The sequence below is a fragment of the Xiphophorus hellerii genome, chromosome 19 (assembly GCF_003331165.1).
Source record: "Xiphophorus hellerii strain 12219 chromosome 19, Xiphophorus_hellerii-4.1, whole genome shotgun sequence".
In the NCBI taxonomy this organism is placed as follows: Eukaryota; Metazoa; Chordata; class Actinopteri; order Cyprinodontiformes; family Poeciliidae; genus Xiphophorus; species Xiphophorus hellerii.
Window position 1 is genome coordinate 18,901,202 of NC_045690.1, and position 19,781 is coordinate 18,920,982.

Sequence of the window (19,781 nt, forward strand, 5' to 3'; positions counted from 1 at the left end):
GTGGACGGAACAGCCTCCCTGTATGACTCACCAGCTCTGCATCTACTCCGCATTGAGTTTGTCTCCCTCTGTCGGCGAGAAGGGGAACTCCCCGCTGTGGAAACTTTTTCTTCCATTTTCCACACTTAATTTAATGATTTTAGGTCTTCCGTGAAGCTCGATGACTTTTAGGTTTTGCTTCACAGCTTTTCAGACACCTTAAAGTCGATACGGAGAAGAAATCTCTGCAATCAGAATTTTTTTTTTTTTTTTTGACATTTTCTAGTAACGGATATCTACTTCTGTGTACGGTCAGAGGGTCATCATGTGCATTAGGATTTATCAGTTGGAAATTTATGGAGAAGGTTGACAAGAGAAAAAAAAATACATTTTAAGTTAAACACTTCAATCTGTAGGCAGGCCCCCCACTGCATTTGTAGGAAATGTTCATGATTCTCAGTCGTGTTTAGTCATATTTTAATATAAATAAAAAGTTTAATAACATTACTGCAGCTATTCCTAGAGTAGTCTGGCTATCAATGTGGAACCTGCAAAAACAAGCGAATAGAAGGCTGGACTGACAGATGACCGACAACCTCATGTATGGATGGATAGACAAATGGATGGCCAGACTGACAGCTGGACACAGAAATGGATGAATGAGTGAATAAATAGATTTCTGGAAGTACAAAATGTTATTCAGTCAACGTCTCTGCAAAAAACTGGGAAATATTTCAAATTCCTTGTTTTCCAGAAAGTGTCATACAGATTACCAAGTAATCTGGGTATTTTTTCCCTGCACCAAGTCAATTACAAGACTGAAAGCACACACACCAAACACAAAGACATCCTCACAGAAACAACTTCCAGATGGGCGCCCCTCATTCCCTCTGGTGCCGACCGACCGTCCACCATCTCTCAACATATTACACCCAGCGCACAAACACAAACCGTCTTTCTTTTGAGGCCCCTCAGCCATGAACGCAGAGCAAAGCAGAAATGAATGCATGGGCAGTTAGGTGGACTGAATGATAGGATACTAGATCCCTCACAGCAACATGAGGAAAAAACACTGACGGGGGCAGAGGGAGTGGAATACCCAACACCCACTGCTGCTTCAAAAAGAAAAACGATTACAGCAAAGCAGCGGAGCATGAACTTTGTGAAATGGGATTTTATTAGGTCCAAATTACACACAGTGTGGTACAGACACAGAATGAGGCAGACCGAGTGCAAAAATAAAACCACACACAGAGTTTCAGCTCATCGGAGTTCCAGTTTTATTTCTTTAAATCATCGTGAGAAAATAAATTAAGACATTTTAAAAGCCAGAAGGTTTCCAGTTAATGTCAAAGCTTGGGAATGTTCCCAATACCTCAGACTGAGATCAGTCTGGCACATGAAGGAGAGAAAAGGAGACAGATGACATGATTATCAACGCAACAGAAGGCGGTCTATAAATATATTTTAGGGCAACGAGCCTTTAGACCAACAGGCAGAGAAGATCTTCAAAGGTTCCTGAGACGCTGTCGATTTACCTCTGGATTTATTTCCTAATCAAACCTCGATATGAATGTAGAGCTAGATCTATTTTAATTTAAAGCTTGAAAGTAGTGTAATTTATTAGTCTTCTGCCCAAAAAATGATTATAATCACAGCTACGCACAAGTAAACAAATGATTCTTCAATAAACGCTTCTCCCAGTCGTCTTCATAACGGATCACAAACAAAAGTCACAGCTTCATTGACTGTCTTCAACGTACCGATAGCAGTAAACTGATGTTGATGCGCAATATTTTATTTGTTTTCACAGGAGGAAAGGCACAGACTCCACAAAGAGCAGGGCAGTTAGTCATCCATCTTCATAAGAGGACCACAGAAAAAGGTGACGTTCACACACACACGCCCTCACTCACATGCACACTAGGTTATCCTCTGTGCTTCTCACTCATCCTTGTCATGGCTGAGAGCTTGGTGGACAGCTAGAACAAAAAGAAAAATCGCAAGAGATTACAGTCCGCTGTGTCACGTTACAGCTTAATGTAGACATACGTGTAAATAAGTTAACATTAAAATTATTTTATTCAATGAAAAAAAAAAAGTCACTGATTTTTTCCCCCAAGTTTATTTTTCTTCATTTTCATTATTATGGATTACATCTTGTATATAAAAAACAAAGAAATTCAGTTTCAGAAAATCAGAACTTTACATAAGACCAATATAAAAAATATATATATATATAAAATCTAAACAAGGTACTGCGCTACAGGGGCACCGCCAGGAATCTTGGACCCTGTGACAAAAAATTAAATGCCCCCCCACACCCACAGGTACAATTTTTTGAGTCTGACCCATCAAAAGCATCACAATTTTAAATCCTTGCTTTCTTTGGTCCGATACCAACACTAACAGTATTTACTGCTGGTGAATTTTACATGCAGTCTGCATACTGTGTGCAAATAGGTTGCTTAAATGATTTTTTTATTACATTTAGATTACTGAAAGGTCTCTCCCCACCGGCAACACTCACAGGCAATGTGCAAAATATACATGAAGCAATCCAGACTTCTAAAAAACTGCTATATAGTTGTATTTTTTTTTTTCAAACTGCAGTATATAACCTTAATAAAAACATGTTTCCTCCATATTTTTTAAAGCTGTCACCATGTCACGACAGTTTGCTATGAAAAAGACGATCTGTTAAAAGATCGATTTCCTCCACCTCCATCCAGGGCTACTGTTGCCGTCTGAAGAAATACACCGTTTGTCCCAAAAACAACCAATCAGAACCAGGAGGAGGGTCTTAGCGCCATCAAGCATCCTCATTCATTTACTGATAAATGTGCTAATGGTGGAAAAACAACTTATCGTTACAGAAAAACTGTTTATCTGCCGTCATTGGTAGTTATGGTAACTAAACTGAACATTCACAACAGGTTATGCTAGCTGCGGTATAGCACAGAGCGAGGGGGGAGGAAGGATGAGCAGCCACATGAGATTGTGATTGACAGCACTGAAATCCACCTCCTGCCTCTGATTGGTTGTTTCTAGATAGCACTGGGAGAAGGCAGAGGAAATCTCGTACCATACTGTCACAACATATTGAGAGTTTTAACAAATGCGTAAAAAAAAAAAAGAAGTTTTATAAAAGTTACATACTGCAGTTTTAATTTCACTTAACCGCGGCAGCCAATATCTGTAATTTAAGCGCAAGCTAAGGTAGGACTGGCTCCAGTCCGGACAGAAGGCTGTTTATTATGATCATATTTTAAAGATTGTTTGAATTTCTGTCAGTAATAAATATGTTGTTTTTGTTGTACAATTATAAAGAGCAAAGAGACAAAGAAATCCCTATAGACTCCCTGGAATGATGCTAACTAGCTTGTCATTGATCAGTGTTGCTCATCTACTTCACAGGGACAGGGGTTGAGGGTTTATGCTGGTATCTGGGTTATTGTTGCTGCTGACTGACTCATCTGTTGCTAAGTGTGGTAAAAGGTACGGGGACAAGTGAAACCTATGAACGTTAACTTTTTCCTTCATTTATTAAATGCTAGTGAAATTGAGACAAACACTAGTTGTAGCTAAGCTAACTATGATAATCTCAACCATTTGAAAAGCTGTACATTTTGAAAACCTGACTTTATAATTTTTCTTGGTCGTTCTGGTCTTCTACTGTCTGCTGCTGAACACTGTCAAGTGCGCTAAGCAGGAACGAACCATTTCATGCAGATCCGGGGAGGGGGGGGTTCAGGGCAAATATGAATGTGTGCTTTTTGGTCTGGAGTGGTAACATTTAATGTTTACAACTAAAAACAATTAAAAAAAGGCACAATAGGATTTATTTAACACTGACAGGAAACCCATTTTTTTCTATTTCTATATATAAATAAAACTATTTTGTGGGGGGGGGGGCCTTGGAATTGTCCTAACTTTTACCCCCTATACGCACCCCTGCTGTGCAATATATATGCTGTGCATATATATATGCTGTGCATATATATTGCACATTGTATATATATATATATATATATATATATATATATATATATATATATATATATATATATGTACAATGTTAGGTCTGTTTCCTTTTGAAAGATCTACTGTATTAATGCAGAGCAGCATGGAGGTGATCTGCCTCTGCGGAGTTAAGGAAGCCCAACTCTGTAACAGCAACTTTTAGGTCGTCCACATTTCTGCCTCTGGTCCCTCCATTTTCCTCTCGATACGCCATAGATTCTCTTTGGGGTTCGGGTCAGGCAAGGCAAGTTTGCTGGCCAATCAAGCAGTGACACCATGGTCATTAAACCAGGTATGGGTCTTTATGGCTGATGGACCAGGTGCCAAGTTCTGCAGAAAAATGAAATCCGCATCATAAAAGTGGTCAGCAGGGCAAGGCATGAAGCTCTAAAACGTTCCCACAAGATGGCTGCGTTGCTGTTGGACTTGATATAGACACAGCGGACCACCGCGGCTCCTCGGATCGTCACCGACTGTGGAAACTTCACAATGGACCTCGAGCAACTTCGATTTTGAGCCTCTCCATTGTTCCTCCAGAAACTGGTAGATTGGTTTCCAAATGAAATATAAAATTTTCTTTAACTTGAAAAGAGGACTTTGGACCACTGAGAAACAGTGGTCCAAACAGGTCCTTTTTTTCCTCCTTAGCCAAAGTTCAGACTTCATCAATCTCCCAAAAACTCTCAAACAGGCTTTTCTTCAATCTTAAATTGTGGCTATCGCTTCTGCTTTAAGCCGTTTTCCTTCCACTCAAGTTTCTATTAATATGCTTGGATATAGTACTCTGAACAGGAAGCTTCTTCCTGTGGTTTACTCTGCCATCAATGAATGTTTGCTGGAAAGGTGTCAAATGTCTTTTTATTGGTCTTAATATAATTTTCTGAGAAACTGAAACATGGGTTCTGTTTATAACAATATTAACAGACAAACCCACTGTGTGAATCTCTATATAACTATCAAAATAAATCACCTTGTTGGCATTATAATTTATTGAGATGAGATGGTGTGTGTGAGAGCGATTAGTAACTCACCCTCCTTTGTCACGGTGTCCTTGAGGTCCTTGGCCTTGGAAGTTATATCACTGACGATGTTGTCCATGACGCTCTGGTGTTTCAGGAAGTAAGGCCGGATCACCCGCGTGTACAACAGGTCAGAGCCGTTCCACTTCACCGGAGACATACACCAGATCAGGAACGTACACTGTGGAGACAGCAGAACAGATCTCAGATAAACCGTAACCTTTCCTCTGTCTGCTTTTTTTCCTCCCCCACAACAGATATAGTTCCTAAAAGTGCTTTTATACAAATTATCCACAAGAGGGCAGTGTTTGCAAACTTGGTACTTTGTGTCTTTTCCACCAACATCAACAGCAGACTTGTATATTCAGGAAGTTGGTGTGCGTTTCTACTTAAGTTTTGAACTTTGTAGAAAGTCCTGAAGCTGTTCTCTCTGAGATGAACGAAGATAAGCATGAATTCTTCACTTATTTTAAGGAATTGATCAATTAGAACACATTTAAAAATAAGACTAAGACCATTGAAATCAGAATATTTTAATTATACAAATATATTAAAAACAATAAACTAATAATGTTTGAAATTTGTGGTGTATTCAAAACCACCACAAAGTACCGCCGTCTTGTGTCATCAACCAGAAAAAGCAGAATGTGCTTCACTGAGAGATTCATACGACTACACTGACAAGACTGTGACTATAGACCAATGACAACCACATTAGCTAGAATTACTTTTCAGCACCATGAATTAAAGGAGCATTTTCATCTAGTTGGTAACGGTTTTCCCATCGTTTTATCATATGATGTGAACACAGATTTGAAGGTAGAGTTGGACCTCCGAGCAGCACAACTCACTTCTCATTACCAGAAAATCCAACACACCTCCAAATGATGTTTTTGAAGTTACAGTTTCCATAGCGACATGGGATTAACAGTTTTAGAAATTCCAGAACAAGAAGTAATTACCTTTAATCTGTGAAAATTAAAAGGAGTTCTGCAAAATAATCCTTTCAATGAGCTCAAGAGCTAAAAGTAAAGCCTTTTTCTGTACTGTAAAAACGGAATACAACCCTGAATTTTACACATAAAAAATGCTGTTGGAGCATGTGTCCAACGGTTTGTTTACCTTTTTAAGGTATATTAAATTGCATTCTTCATCGTCTGTTCGGAATATAGCATCTCTCCGTTTACTGATTCCAGAAATTAGACGTTTTTCCCCAACAATAAGGGCTCAAAAATAGTTAATGCTTCACACTTTCTAACGGAACGGATGCTCACAAACCCATGTGAGCATTTTATATGAGAGACATGACATGCATCAACTTACTTTCCCAGCATAGTAAAAGGGGAACCAGGAGAGGAAGATGTCAGAGAAGGCCTCAACAATGCTGAAAAAGCCATAAACAACCCAGTAGGTGAGCCACTGGGTGTCGTCGTCCTTGTTGGTGCTCTCAATGGCCTTGATGCTGAGAAAACAGGAGGAAAATAGAGAGATGCTTCTAACCCAGTGTGTGGTACTTTTTATACAAACTTATTAGATTTATATGGTGAAAAGCTTAGTGAAGTGTTGCAAATGAAAAGAAAAAAAGAAGAGTGTTTTTAAAGTGACTTTCAGCTGTAAACCCAGCTGGTCTATTGTCAGGAAGTGCTACAGTTTTGTTGTGAGCTGAATTTATCCTTACATTTCCAGTCATTTTGATGCTTCTAACACTTGGGACTTTGAGTACTATCATGCGTCCCAGATGTGGGCGTCTACTGCAGTGAAACTCAACAAACAGGCTGAATATATTATTGGCATACAAAGCATGAATTCATGAAAATGGAATTAAAAGGTCAACAAATCATGCATTTCTTACAGTTCTTTCAGATATAAACACTGTGCGCAGATGTAATGCGAGTTAAACATGATAGGTCCGTTTTACAACTAAACATTAGGACAAGAAAAAAATTTGGACGGGCTTTATTTATAAAAAGAAGAATCTGTAAAAGCTTGTGGTGCGCTGCTCTGACACAAACGTGAAGTTGACGACATACATACGAGAAATATGCTGGGTAGATGAATCCAATCAGGTTGCAGAGCAGCGAGGCTCCGTATCCAAACAGGAGGTAGAGCACGATAAAACCGAAAGCAACTGCGAAACGAGAAAGATGAGAGCATAGGGCGGGGTATGGGGGAGGAGGAGAGGATATCCAGTTATAATACAAACACTGTTAAAAGTATCATCACGAGACGGGAGACCAACAGGAACAGGTTTTAGGACCAAACTAAAACACAAACAAAAACGTCTACGCTCATTTCAAAACTCACCAATATCCGACTCTGCATACAAAATGAAAGCAATCCGTGTTCAAAGAAAATTTCAAGGCAGTCGGCTTTTAAAAGTGACGTCTATATTTTTTAATCAGCAATTCATATTCTAATCATTTTAGCAGAAAATGCTGTGTTCTTCTGGACTGCTTTATAGTTCCATGTTTCTACAATGAGGCATGTAAAATTCAACATCTTACGATAGGCTCGTACAACAGTGACATATTCAAACCTAAACCTTATGTCTAAATGTAAACGTCGAGCTAAAACTGTCATTAAAAGTACAATTATATATAAAAAACCTCCAAGATACTTCTCTATCATAACTGGCTGGTTTCTCCAGTGGCGCCTCATCTTATGTTTGCGATTGTTATGATTTAAAACAATGTTTTTATTTTGATACTTCTAAATAAATCTAGAACTACAGTAAAACTGCCTGGTCTATTAAAAAATACAACCAAACATGTTCATAGCACCACACATCTCACATAACGCTCAACTAGGAGTCACAGATCCTAGTTATAAATGGCTCTGATCCAATTGGCTGCTCTTTACATCTCATTTGTTTGTTGCAGTTCATATACAAATAGCTACACAAATGTCGGGATGAACATCTCTGTGATAAAGATGAAACCCAAAACAAAAAGGTGGAAAGTTAGAACTCCGGTCTGCAGGAACCAAACAGATTTCTTGAGTGAAACAAAAGCAGCTGGAGTTTTTTTTGTTGTTGTTGATGTTAATGAGAAAAAGCTGAAACATTTACACAGCCGTGTGGAATGAGTCAATTCAGTTGGATTTTATCTCAGTTTATTCATACGGTATCGATTCACAGCAAATGCCATCTCCATCCATCGTATAAACATTTTTCTCACAGGGACGTCAGGGGGTTGGTGTAATTTTTTTTCAGCATGTTTCTCTTTTGCCTTTTTGTACTTTTGTTTGGGCCGTACCTCACCGTTTCAGCAATGGAAAGTCTATCTACAACAAAAAGTAATTTGTGCCAGCTTTGAGACATTTCATCAAATTGGCAAAGGACTGAGTTTTATTCTGAGCTGTTTTTAGCAGATAGCAGGAAGGAATGCGTCTGCAGTCAAGCAAGGTAGCTCCATTTTATTGCTCTGACTTTTCTAACTTTGTCTGGAATGGAAAGTCCTGGACTTGGCGATAATGGCAGCCTTTGAGAAATTATCGAGTTAAGCAAGTCTGCATTCTCAGGGCACACGCGTATCTGAACAAAACAACCAAGTTATTAGTGGGACGTCGAGAAACACTCTTGCTCTAGAGGATACTCACTAACGTTTAAAATGGTGCTGCATTTTTCTTTCCAAAGTTAGTGGGTGTGGCTTACGGTGTGCCAATTTGCTTACATTCAGGTGTGTCCAATAATCCGGAAATTATGGCATCAAGACATATTTTGAACAGTCTCGATTATGGATCTTAGAATTTGGAAAGTGGTCAAATATTTACAAAAACTTGTAGATCAGGTATTGGGCACACACATTGGTACATCTTTCATAAACCCTAAGTTTAGATTAAGATCTTAAATGACAGACAAATTTGCAGCTCAGCAAAACAACAACAAAAAAGGCCCAACCCCAAAATGACGGTTTAAAACAAGCGATAAAAACATGAAGTTGGAAAACAAAGGGTACCAACTGTCAAACATTTGGCTGCAGACACAGTAGAGAAGAAGACTATCAGTACATTTATCTTCACACCTCTAATTACTAAAGTGACAGGCAAGAAGCAATGCTTCACTGCTTTCTAATATCCTTTTCTTCTGATTGGACATGATGAAGGGGAAAATACTATAGCAGGACAGAAGCTAGAAAGACATCAGTCCTTATCAGTGTCCATGTCATAAGTCCAAATTGTTCCCAGTGTATCAAGTGAAAGATCTCACAGCTCAATAGGGAAGCTAATGAGGTATTTCTGCTAGCAGGACAAAACACAGAGCCACTCAGCTGTATATTATCCTTTTCTAAACAAAGGTTAGTGACAAGCGGAGAGAACAATGATGACTGTTTTATAAGCCAGTTAGGTGAGAGGCGTGGAAGAGACGCATGCGAATTTATATCTTTATCAGTAACAAATTTCCATTACTAGAATGCTATAATCACCAAGTTAAAAGGCCACGAAGGACTGAATATAATCTGAAGTAGATTAACATGTAAAGAATGTGAAATAATAAAAACCAAAAGGTCCATCAAGCCTGATGGAGCGTAGCACTGTGGCTCTAGCTTAGCATGTTTGTCACAGGAGGCTTCCTAAAAGCTATTTTACCGATGTTCAGTCACAATATAAATCTGCCACTTAGCAACTAAACTGAAAAAAAAAAAAAAATCCTTTTAAAAATTGTTTGTGTTACGATCACAAAACAATTGTTCTATAACGGTTTCCTGAACTTTCGCAACAATCATCCAACGTCATTTTAAATATGTAGGGAAAGCTTGTCCTAAGTGCAGCGTTTAAATATTAATGCAATGTTTATCATAATGGTTTTCTTTAGATAAGATCAACAGTTGATCATGTCTCAACAGTAATTGGTGATCTACAAGCTTTTACACACATTTACTTAATGGAAAAGCATTTGCTGCCTGAGAGCAAACTGTGAAAATGAAGCGATACAAAATGCAGCTGGCAGCCTGATATCATCAGGCCTAATCCAAGTCCATTTCATCCATTTTAACTCCGTCAACCCTAAAAAAGGATTTTCACAATTTAAAAGTGACCGATAAAATGACTGGCTCCTGTAGATCCAAACATTATGAAACATTGTAGTTCTGATGACACAGAAGTGCTTTAGATTAGGCACAATTAGATGTTCAGAAACTCTTTGTTTTTACTGTAAAGCTTGGTCTAGACATATTCAACACAAAAATGCAACAAATAGCTGGTTTTGAACAGCATATGGCTTGGTTCTTCGTTATTAGATAAAAAAGAAAAACAGCTCTGATAACCAACAAAGTGATTCAGTTGCCGTGCGGTTTGACTCTCACTTCCTGCTTCTTTGTGGCTACACGCGCACGCATGCCATGTGGTGAGCGCACCAATCCAGACATAAAGTTCTTAAGATGGCAAAAATACATTTATGTGCCCAGTCTGGCTTTCAAAAACAGATCATTGCCAACAGGCGAGGTAATTAGGAAACAAATGTCTGCACATTTGTAGCCTCTTAACTAATTTTACTATCCTAGAAGGGGTGTTGCTCCAGTTTGTACAATTACAAAACAAAATTTGCCAACATGCAAAATTTGTCTACCCCTGTAGGAAATAATGCAACACCTCACATGCCACCTCCACAAATCATATTAGCTGGAACTTCAAACCTGGCCATTTGAATGCATACCTGTGCACTTTTTTTTTGGTAAACTCCTACCTTGTGTGATAATATTTGAATAAAAATGGTGGCTCTGAATGTAGGTCACCCTGGTTGACACGTTTCCTGCAGCTGCAGACAAAGAACTCGACTATGGTGTCTGGTCTGCATAATATATTGACTTCTGCTGTGCATATTGACTCAATGGAGCTCTGTCAAAACACAACTCCCAGAAAGCTAATGGGTGGAGGAGCTTGTTGCTGAATGTCATCCCAGGATATCCCCTTCCATTTCTGCCCTGCAGTTGGTATTTTAGGACGGATATAAATACCCCTGCGGCCAGCTGTTACTGCATTAGGGATGTTACCAACAGTTTAAAAGGTTCTAGAAGCATAATTATATAGTACGATTAAAAGATTGAACTTTGGAATAAAAGACTGAGAGGGGCAATAAAGCAAGTTAGTCACTAATGTCGGCCGCCTGTTGCAGCTATTGTGGCGAATTATCAGCTGATTTAGATAACAATGGACTTTACTGGGCAGTTCTGTTCGAAAAGCAAACTCATTCACATCTTAGGTGTGTTAAAAGGCGTCGGTGAAGCTCAGACGTCAGTTTTCTTCAGTAGGTAAACGTACCCAAAGTGATATGTTCCCTCTTCAGTCCAGTTTTTTGCTCCAGCACCGCCAACTGGTCCGTGACAAAGTTTTTCTCGTGGAGCAGCGACACAAAGCGCTCCTTCAGCTGAAACATTTTTGCCTTTCCTCGAGCCTGCAAACAAAACGAATGTCACCGGGACCGACGCGTGACACTTTCTAAAACAAGAAAAGAAAGTGTTTTTTTTTTTTTTTTTTTACTGACCTTTGGTTGTTAACTTGCTCGGAAAGTGGCAGGAAAAAACGCCAACCGCCCCGACCGTTGGCTCCTCAGAGAGTCGCGAGGACGCAGAGAAGGCGGAGTTTGAAATCGGCCCGCGGACCAATCAGAACGCAGCTCAGAGTAACGTTCAGCCTATCAGTTGAAGAGATCCAACGGGTTTTTTTTTTTTTGAGCCTGCTGGCTCCGAAGGCAGACAATTAACCCTGCGGGATGCCGTCGGCCACCGTATAGAGGCGATGAATTATTTAATTAAGCAAGCAGTCTAAGATAGATTACAGATAAACTCATTGTCTAAGACACGGGGTTAGGGTTAAGGCAAAAAACATGAATAAATTTAACAAAACTCAACATTTATTAATAAAGGTAGTTTCTGACATGCATACTATGGCTTATTGCCCAGGGCACCATTCTCCCAGGGGATGGCAAACATTTTAACGTTTATGTGAGAAGTTATGTTTTTTTTTCTGTCTCTAACCTTATCAGTGTATGTAAAGTAAATGAATGAAATAGTTTTTTTTTTTCTCGCAGGAAAATAGCATTTATTTATTTGTGTATTTGCATAATTGCTGGGAGTTTTTTTATTTACTTTGTCCTGTTGCTAGAGTTACATCTCCATCTTTTATTCCCTTCTTTCCAAGATGTTTGTGTTTTTAACCATTTTTTTTGTTAGCACAGGAGTTCATCTGGGATGTGAAAACTATTTCTTTTTATACAGTTGAACAGTTGGGTAAACAGTTGATGAGACATTTGAGCTTTCTACTGAATGGATTGCTTTAAAACTTTCAAAATGCCAAGAAAACTTGAAGTTTTTTTTTTTCCATAACAATGCATTCCCTCTACCAGCCACAGGTTTTTCCAAAGAAGTGGCTGCTAGTAGTTTATTGTGAAATAAAGATGTTATCTGTATTCTGAGATGACGCACTTTTACTGTTTCCAGTACAGTGTCATGCACTACTGACTAAATAACATATTTAAAGCATTACCAGGATGTTTTCTTTCATAAGATTTGCAATTTGTTTATTTCGTTTAGCATCTTTGTATATTTGATAGTCATGAAGACACTTTATTTTTGGATTTGCTCCATTTTTTTTTACAGACTAATCTTGTCTGTAAATGCATTTGACATTTTCAAAAATGGCTGACTAGAGGTTTTCTTCTTGTGTAATACAGTTTTAGGTTATTTTCAGCTGGACCATTACCACTCTGCAGTGTGACAACACTGTTTAAAGATTCTTCTTTTTCTTTTAGACTGACAACTGAATTTCTAATGCGTTCAGCCGTGATTAAAAAGCCAAACATTTCTCTGAAATAATGAATCTGTTATGGTTCACTGCATAAGCTGGAAGCCGTGGTATTTGGAAACTTTAAGCCTTTTTTTTTTTTACCAGACCCTGACACACTCACTCATTAACAGTTGAACTATTTAACCTTATTGAATTACGTCTTTCAGTTTTATTGGCTCTTTGTCTCTAAACCAACCTTACTGGGTTTGTGGCTAGTTAGTTAGCACTTGGATCTGTAAAGCAAACAAGGATCAAAATGTACTTTTTGCTACACTTTGAAAAAGTTTTACAAAGACTTTGTGATTTGCCTGCATTAAAACATTCAGACTTTATAAGCGATAAATCAAACCAAATCACATAACTCTTTTTAAGAAAATACATTTGTGGGGTTGATATTGAGGGATAAGTTTTTCTGACATAATTTGGTGTTGACTGTGATCCGCCAGCAGGGGGCAGTGTATCACAATTTATGAAAATAAACTCACCTTTGGAAGTGCAGCCGTCCATTCTTTATACTCTATACTCTCTTGTGCAGTCGGCCTATCTGAGTCAGTGAATATGGGGTTGGAAGCAGAATACGCCCTGCACAGAAAACCAGTTCAGGGGGTACTCTGGACTGGACTGGGTTTTGGTAGAACTTTGTGGAGCTCCAGTTGTTGCACAACTATTAAACCATGAATTTTGCTCTCTGGCATAAAAATTAAAGGAGGAAATCCTGCTTTACCTCAGCTCCACTTGGGTTTTGCAGCAGTAACCAGTGAACAAAGTGAACCACTAAGATCAATGCCAGGAGTGGGAAAAAATTCCTTAACTTATTGGCAGCTTTCAGGACATGTTTGATGGTAATTGCTGCTAAGAGCAGAACGACACATTCGCTTTAGGTAGACTTACTATTTTGGTTGTTTTTTTTACATAGGTCTAATGAGTTTGAATTAGCTTTTTTGTTTTCCTTTATAAAAAGCAAACAAACACAAAAACCATTTATAAATAATTTAAGACCTGAATTTTGAATTTACTGGAGTTATCTTTGTCGGATATCATAATTTATTTGATGATTTGAAACATTTAAGTGTTTCAAAGAATAAAAACACAAGAAACATTTTAGGTAAATACAATTTTTTATATAAATATAAATTGTAGGGTTATTTACACGTTATGATGACAACACAGCATTTTTAAGCCATTATTGTTCCAAGATAAAATTTTCTTGGGCAGAAAAATCACCGAATTAACTTAAATTTTTGATCAATCTCAAATCAAGGACTCCCTGGATACCCCTCATCATCTCTTTTAATTCTTGATACTCTGTTTCTTGGTTGCTGGCAAAAACCAGTTGTCCCATTCAAAGAAACCAGTAACATCTTTTTTTTTTAGCTCTCATCATTTATGTCAAATATCAAATTTATCCTAAAGATAAATCACTTTTTCTTTTAAAAACAAATTTATAAAATATAGTTAACATGAAAACAGTAACTTTATTGCTTATATGACATTTAAAATGTTTTTTGAACAAAATAAAAATATTTATATTTTATTCATCATTTTTGGACACTTTGCTGGTTTTTCATACAAGATCAATGAGCTCAAATGTGCTAAATTTAAACAGTTTGACAAGACTTTCATAAAGAAATTCAGATTTTTGGACAGGATATTCTTCTTAGCTTACTCAATTTGCTTAAACCATAAATTAATATAAATAAAAACAGTGTTTAAGGTAGACTGCCACCAGAGAGCATCATAGCTAAGGTATTGGAAACGTATTCTGTTTTAAGGAAATTGCATAAAAAGCAGAATTAAGTGTTTTCAGATGAACTGGTTCGGTCCTCAGGGAGTTGAAATATTTTCTTAACTAACTATGGCTCTCTCGGTTTCACATGGACAGGTGCTGAGAAAAACAGTTTGCATGATTTTTATGCATCACTGCTTGACTGAGTTCTGCCTTCTGATAGAGTCAGAGTCTTATCCTGCACAGAGTTATCTGATGTTGAAAGATTTTAAGATTTTAAAGATGCTACATGCTAGCTTTAAATTTAGTTAGTGCTTCAGAGACTGATCAGCAGATCTCTGAGAGCTTCATCATCAATAAGGATAATAGAGATAAAATAAACTCAGCAACAATGATATAGTGTTCACAGAGTTGCTAAGAGCTGTACAAAAGTGCAAAGTGTTGGTAAGGAAACCAGAAGTGAAAAATCTACTTTGACTTTAACATATTTCATTCTGGTTTGTGTTATTTAATAAAGCATAATATGTTACATAAAAATCTGCCATGAGTGTGCTGAGAGCAGAGAAATGATTTCCATAGAGTGGAGGCTTTGCATGGTCAGCTGATCCTCCAGTGAACTGAGAAGGTTTATAGTCCTGTGAGTTCAACACTGCAGGACTCAGATCTGTCAGTCAAGCCAGCAGAAGCAACAAGCACCATGACCCTCATCACCATCCTCATCTGGACGCTGACCTGCTGCTGTTTTACAGGTTCATTCACTCAGCAACATTTCTAACATGATGTGCTGCCTTTTCTCTCCTTTCTTTCTGCTGACAAATGAAGGATTTGTTTTTGTCTGCAGGATGCAGCGCTCAGATCACTGTGACTCAACCTGCAGTGGAGACATTTACACCAGGATCCACTATCACACTGAAATGTGAGACAAGCCAAGATGTAGCAAGATGTTCTAGTGGTCAATGTATGTTCTGGTATCAGCAGAAACCAGGAGAAACTCCAAAGAATCTTATACATGGGGTGAATAATCTCCAGTCAGGAACTCCAGCTCGGTTTAGTGGCAGTGGAAGCGGCTCTGCCTTCACTTTGACCATCAGTGGAGTTCAGGCTGAAGATGCTGCAGTTTATTACTGTAAAAGTCTCCATGTAGTAAATGGTGCCTCAGTGTTCACACAGTGATTAGTAGCTGTACAAAAACCTCCCTCAGTCAGACTGCAGACACTCTGAGCTGTTAGAGCAGAAACTGAACAGACTCTGATACAGACCACTGAACACAGAGATGAAACCTCACCAAGGCCTGAAGCTCAGCAGTAAATCTTTATAATTAACTACAATTAATATTATCTCTTTTATATGAATGGTTTCTTACAATCAAAAAAAAGTCCATTATGAACGTATATGTTTCTGTGCCAATTTGTTTCAGAAAACACAACATAGTTCATTTTTAGCTTTTTATTACCGACATAATTTTAATTTGGAAGATCAATCAAATTAAACTTCTATAAATGTTCCCTTAATGTTTGCAGAATCAAGTTTAAAAACTAAATGAGGATGAATTTATCTGAACAGTTTAGTGGTTTCCTCTGAAGTTTCACCAGGAAAATGATTATTTTCTTGTAAATGTGATCTGGTAAAAGAAACGTCAGTTTTGATTCAAATGTTTCACGAAACACAAACAACCACTGACAACGTAAGGCAGGGTGTCCAAAGGGAGGTTCAGGGGCCTTTAGTGGACCATTGAATGTTTCCTAATGACCAAAAACATCTTCTGACATGTTAGGTACATATTTTAATCTTTTAATAAACAAGGTTGTTGCATTTTTTTTCATTTCTTAGTGAACTGAACCACATTTATCCAGAGACTTTTCCTCAAAAGCAAAATATGTCACACCTTCAATTAAATCATCAAACTTGAATAAAGCTGCAAACCTTTTCAAAGACACAGGAATCCACACTTTTTCCTTTAGTTGAGAATGGACAGAATTTATTTTGTTTATGCAATGAGGCAAAACAAATTGTAAAACTTCACTTTTATTCTTTATAAGGCAAATGTGCTGAGAAAATACATAAATAAATATTTAATTCTTCTATTTTGCATCTGACTCACCTTTCATCTCCTCACACACCAGGTGTCTGTTTGACTGTTTGCTGCTTTGAATGATTGCTGTGCTTCGCTGCTCCTGGATCAGTTTAAAGTGAAACTCAGAGAAGCTCCTCTGCAGTCTGACGGTCAAACTTTTCTCAGCTATGATGTTACTGAGTCCTCTGTTGATCACGCTGCTGCTGCAGCTGCAAGGTGAGGAACGACGAGCTTCTACTTTCATTTGTTCTCAAATGAAAGACGGTCAAATGTTTTCTACTTTTTCCGTCCTGCAGGATCAGATGGTAATCCCTCTGTGACTCAGTCTCCAGCAGTGAAGTCAGCGGCGTTGGGGGAGACGGTCTCTCTGAGCTGCTCAGCCAGTGAAGGAGTTGATGATGATCTGAGTTGGTACCTGCAGAAACCTGGACAGCCTCCCAAACTGTTATTTTATCAAATCAGCAGCCGTCAATCTGATACTCCCAGTCATTTCAGCAGCAGTGGATCAGAGCCTCAGTTCACTCTGACAATCAGTGGAGTTCAGGCTGAAGATGCTGGAGATTATTACTGTATGGGTGTTCACACCGGCCCAGTGTTCACACAGTGATTTATAGTCGTACAAAAACCTCCTTCAATCTGACTGAAAGCTGCAGGTGCAGAGAAATGATGAGAACTGGTTCAGTGAACACATCACAGAAGTTAGCAAGTAAAACCATCAAATATCAAAGGTTCAAATACACTAAATGATTATTTTATAAACACAGATGTAGAAATTAGTTTTACAAATATGGATTATCAATAAGTTTTCTGATGCTTTGCCTCACAAACACTAAAGAGTCTTTAGTTTTTACCTAAAGGATTTTACATGTGCAGGTTTCTAAACTTTAAAGAAATGAAAATGAGATGATGTTTGATCAAGAACATGAACATTGAAACACAACAATAAATACAAAGACAGTGATTGACATAAATCTGCACTTTTATTGAAACAATCCATTTACTCCAAGTTACATGAGAGAACATAAGGAAGACGAATGAAATGTGAAAAGTAATGTTTGTGAATGAAACACGACAACATGATGGTTTCCAGCATGAAGCTGCAGCTCTACTCTGAGCAGCGGTCAGGCTCCAGGGTTTGAGTGACAGGACTCTGTCCACTCTGATTGGCCTCACAGCTCACTGAGCCCGCCTTCCTCCACTGGTCTGCAGGGAGGCTCAGGGTGCTGCTCCAGCTGTAGCGGCCGTCCCCCCCCAGCACCTCCAGGCTGCTAGACACCCCTGAGGACCTGCTGCTGCCCCCCACCTTCCAGCCCAGCGTCCAGGTGGAGGGGAAGCCCCCGCTGGCCAGACACACCAGTGTGACGCTGCTCTGCTGCTGCTGCTGCTGCTCTTTGGAGGGGGGGAGGACGGTCAGGGTGGGCCGCAACACACCCACTGGAGGAGAGAGGGGGAGAAAAGACGCAGCAGTGAGAACCCAGGCTGCTGAAGACACCTTCACTCTTCATCATTACTCAGCACATCTTCATCACAGGAGACTCTGAATAACGAATCGCTGAGATGATTTTCTGATGGTTGAACTGAGAGACCAAACATTCAAGTGGAAACAGTTCAAACGTCGACATCTGTTTCTTTCACTTCCTTTAAACTACATGGAAAACAAATGAACCGTGAACACAAAGCTGCTCTGAGTTCACTCACTAAATATTAGTTCAGTTTGACAGGAATTCAGGTTGAAAGTTTAAAAATGAAGAAATAATCACAAACATGTTTAATTAACAGGAACAAATGACCCAGAAAAGACAAAAAACTGTGAAAAGAAGAAAAATGTTAGTTTTGATGTCAGAAAATTCAAACTTAAATTATCTAAAACATTGATAAAATAACTTTGAACTGAACATTTTATTGTTTCTCAAGATCAGTTTTACTGGTTGTTTGTTTTAGACTTTTCACATTTGTGGAGCGACACAAACTTCTGTGAAGCTCAGTCATAAACTTTTACATTTTTAAATCAAATAAAATGAACAAACTTTGCTGGAAATTTAATTAGAAAAGTAAAAAAAATTATACTTTTAATTTTGTTACAAAGAAAAACTTTCTGGTACTTACAGTCAACGACGAGTTTGGTTCCTCCACCAAAAGTCCACCACAGTGATACAAACTCATTGAGAGGCCGTACAAAAACCTCCTGCACTGTCAGTAGACATCTAGCTGCTGAAAATATGTTTATTAAAGTCATAAAAATCCCACTTTATAATTTATTTAATCTGCAAATCATTTAACATTAATTCAGCTTTAAATTGCTTCATAATTTAAGAGAATATTTTTGGTTTATCACTAATGAGAATCAAGAGTTACTTTCCATCTTGTGCAACATTGTTTAACAATTCAGCTTCTATTATGTTTAAATGCTAAAACAATTTTTCAATGTAACTTAATTAATAAAAAATATTTTACAAATATCAGCTTACATTGATATATAATATATTTACCTGTGAGTTTTAGAAACAGAGTAAAATGATCCTAGGATGTCCAAGACAGATTTAATTTTAATCCAAGAACTGAAAATCCTTCATGTTGTTTCTGTTTGATTTTCTTCTATTCCAATAATATGATCAGAGTTTTAAATCCAGTATCTATTAGTGTTGGTTCAGTGTCTCTGTTTGTCTGGTGCTGAGAGCAGAGAAATGATTTCCATAGAGTGGAGGCTTTGCATGGTCAGCTGATCCTCCAGTGAACTGAGAAGGTTTATAGTCCTGTGAGTTCAACACTGCAGGACTCAGATCTGTCAGTCAAGCCAGCAGAAGCAACAAGCACCATGACCCTCATCACCATCCTCATCTGGACGCTGACCTGCTGCTGTTTTACAGGTTCATTCACTCAGCAACATTTCTAACATGATGTGCTGCCTTTTCTCTCCTTTCTTTCTGCTGACAAATGAAGGATTTGTTTTTGTCTGCAGGATGCAGCGCTCAGATCACTGTGACTCAACCTGCAGTGGAGACATTTACACCAGGATCCACTGTCACTATCAGCTGTACAACAAATCAGGATGTTTACAAATGGGATGATGGTGACGAGGATATGTTCTGGTATCAGCAGAAACCAGGACAGCCTCCAAAGAATCTAATTTATTTAGTAAAAAAGCTTGAGTCAGGAACTCCAGCTCGGTTTAGTGGCA

The 19,781-nt window shown here is 38.3% G+C and overlaps 1 protein-coding gene and 1 gene segment (V, D, J or C); both read right to left on the reverse strand.

Moving 5' to 3' along the window:
• Window positions 1-1,235: 1,235 nt before the first annotated feature.
• LOC116709383 (receptor expression-enhancing protein 5) lies at window positions 1,236-11,656 on the reverse strand. Of its 2 annotated transcripts, none has more exons than XM_032547875.1 (6): window positions 11,503-11,655; window positions 11,280-11,412; window positions 7,056-7,149; window positions 6,345-6,483; window positions 5,034-5,202; window positions 1,236-1,961 (listed from the first exon to the last, which is right to left on the reverse strand). In XM_032547875.1, exons 2-6 carry the CDS (start codon window positions 11,392-11,394, stop codon window positions 1,924-1,926), a joined length of 555 nt encoding a protein of 184 aa, XP_032403766.1. In that variant the 5' UTR covers window positions 11,395-11,412; window positions 11,503-11,655; the 3' UTR covers window positions 1,236-1,923. The 2 variants fall into 2 exon arrangements, with proteins under 2 accessions (XP_032403766.1, XP_032403765.1); XM_032547874.1 differs by lacking the exon at window positions 1,236-1,961 and adding an exon at window positions 3,765-4,332 and having other exon boundaries at window positions 11,503-11,656.
• A 5,908-nt stretch (window positions 11,657-17,564) lies between these two features.
• LOC116709242 (immunoglobulin lambda constant 1-like) lies at window positions 17,565-19,316 on the reverse strand. The segment is given in 4 exon segments: window positions 17,565-18,037; window positions 18,710-18,814; window positions 19,093-19,123; window positions 19,275-19,316. Coding segments are annotated over 4 exon segments (507 nt in total).
• Window positions 19,317-19,781: the final 465 nt, after the last annotated feature.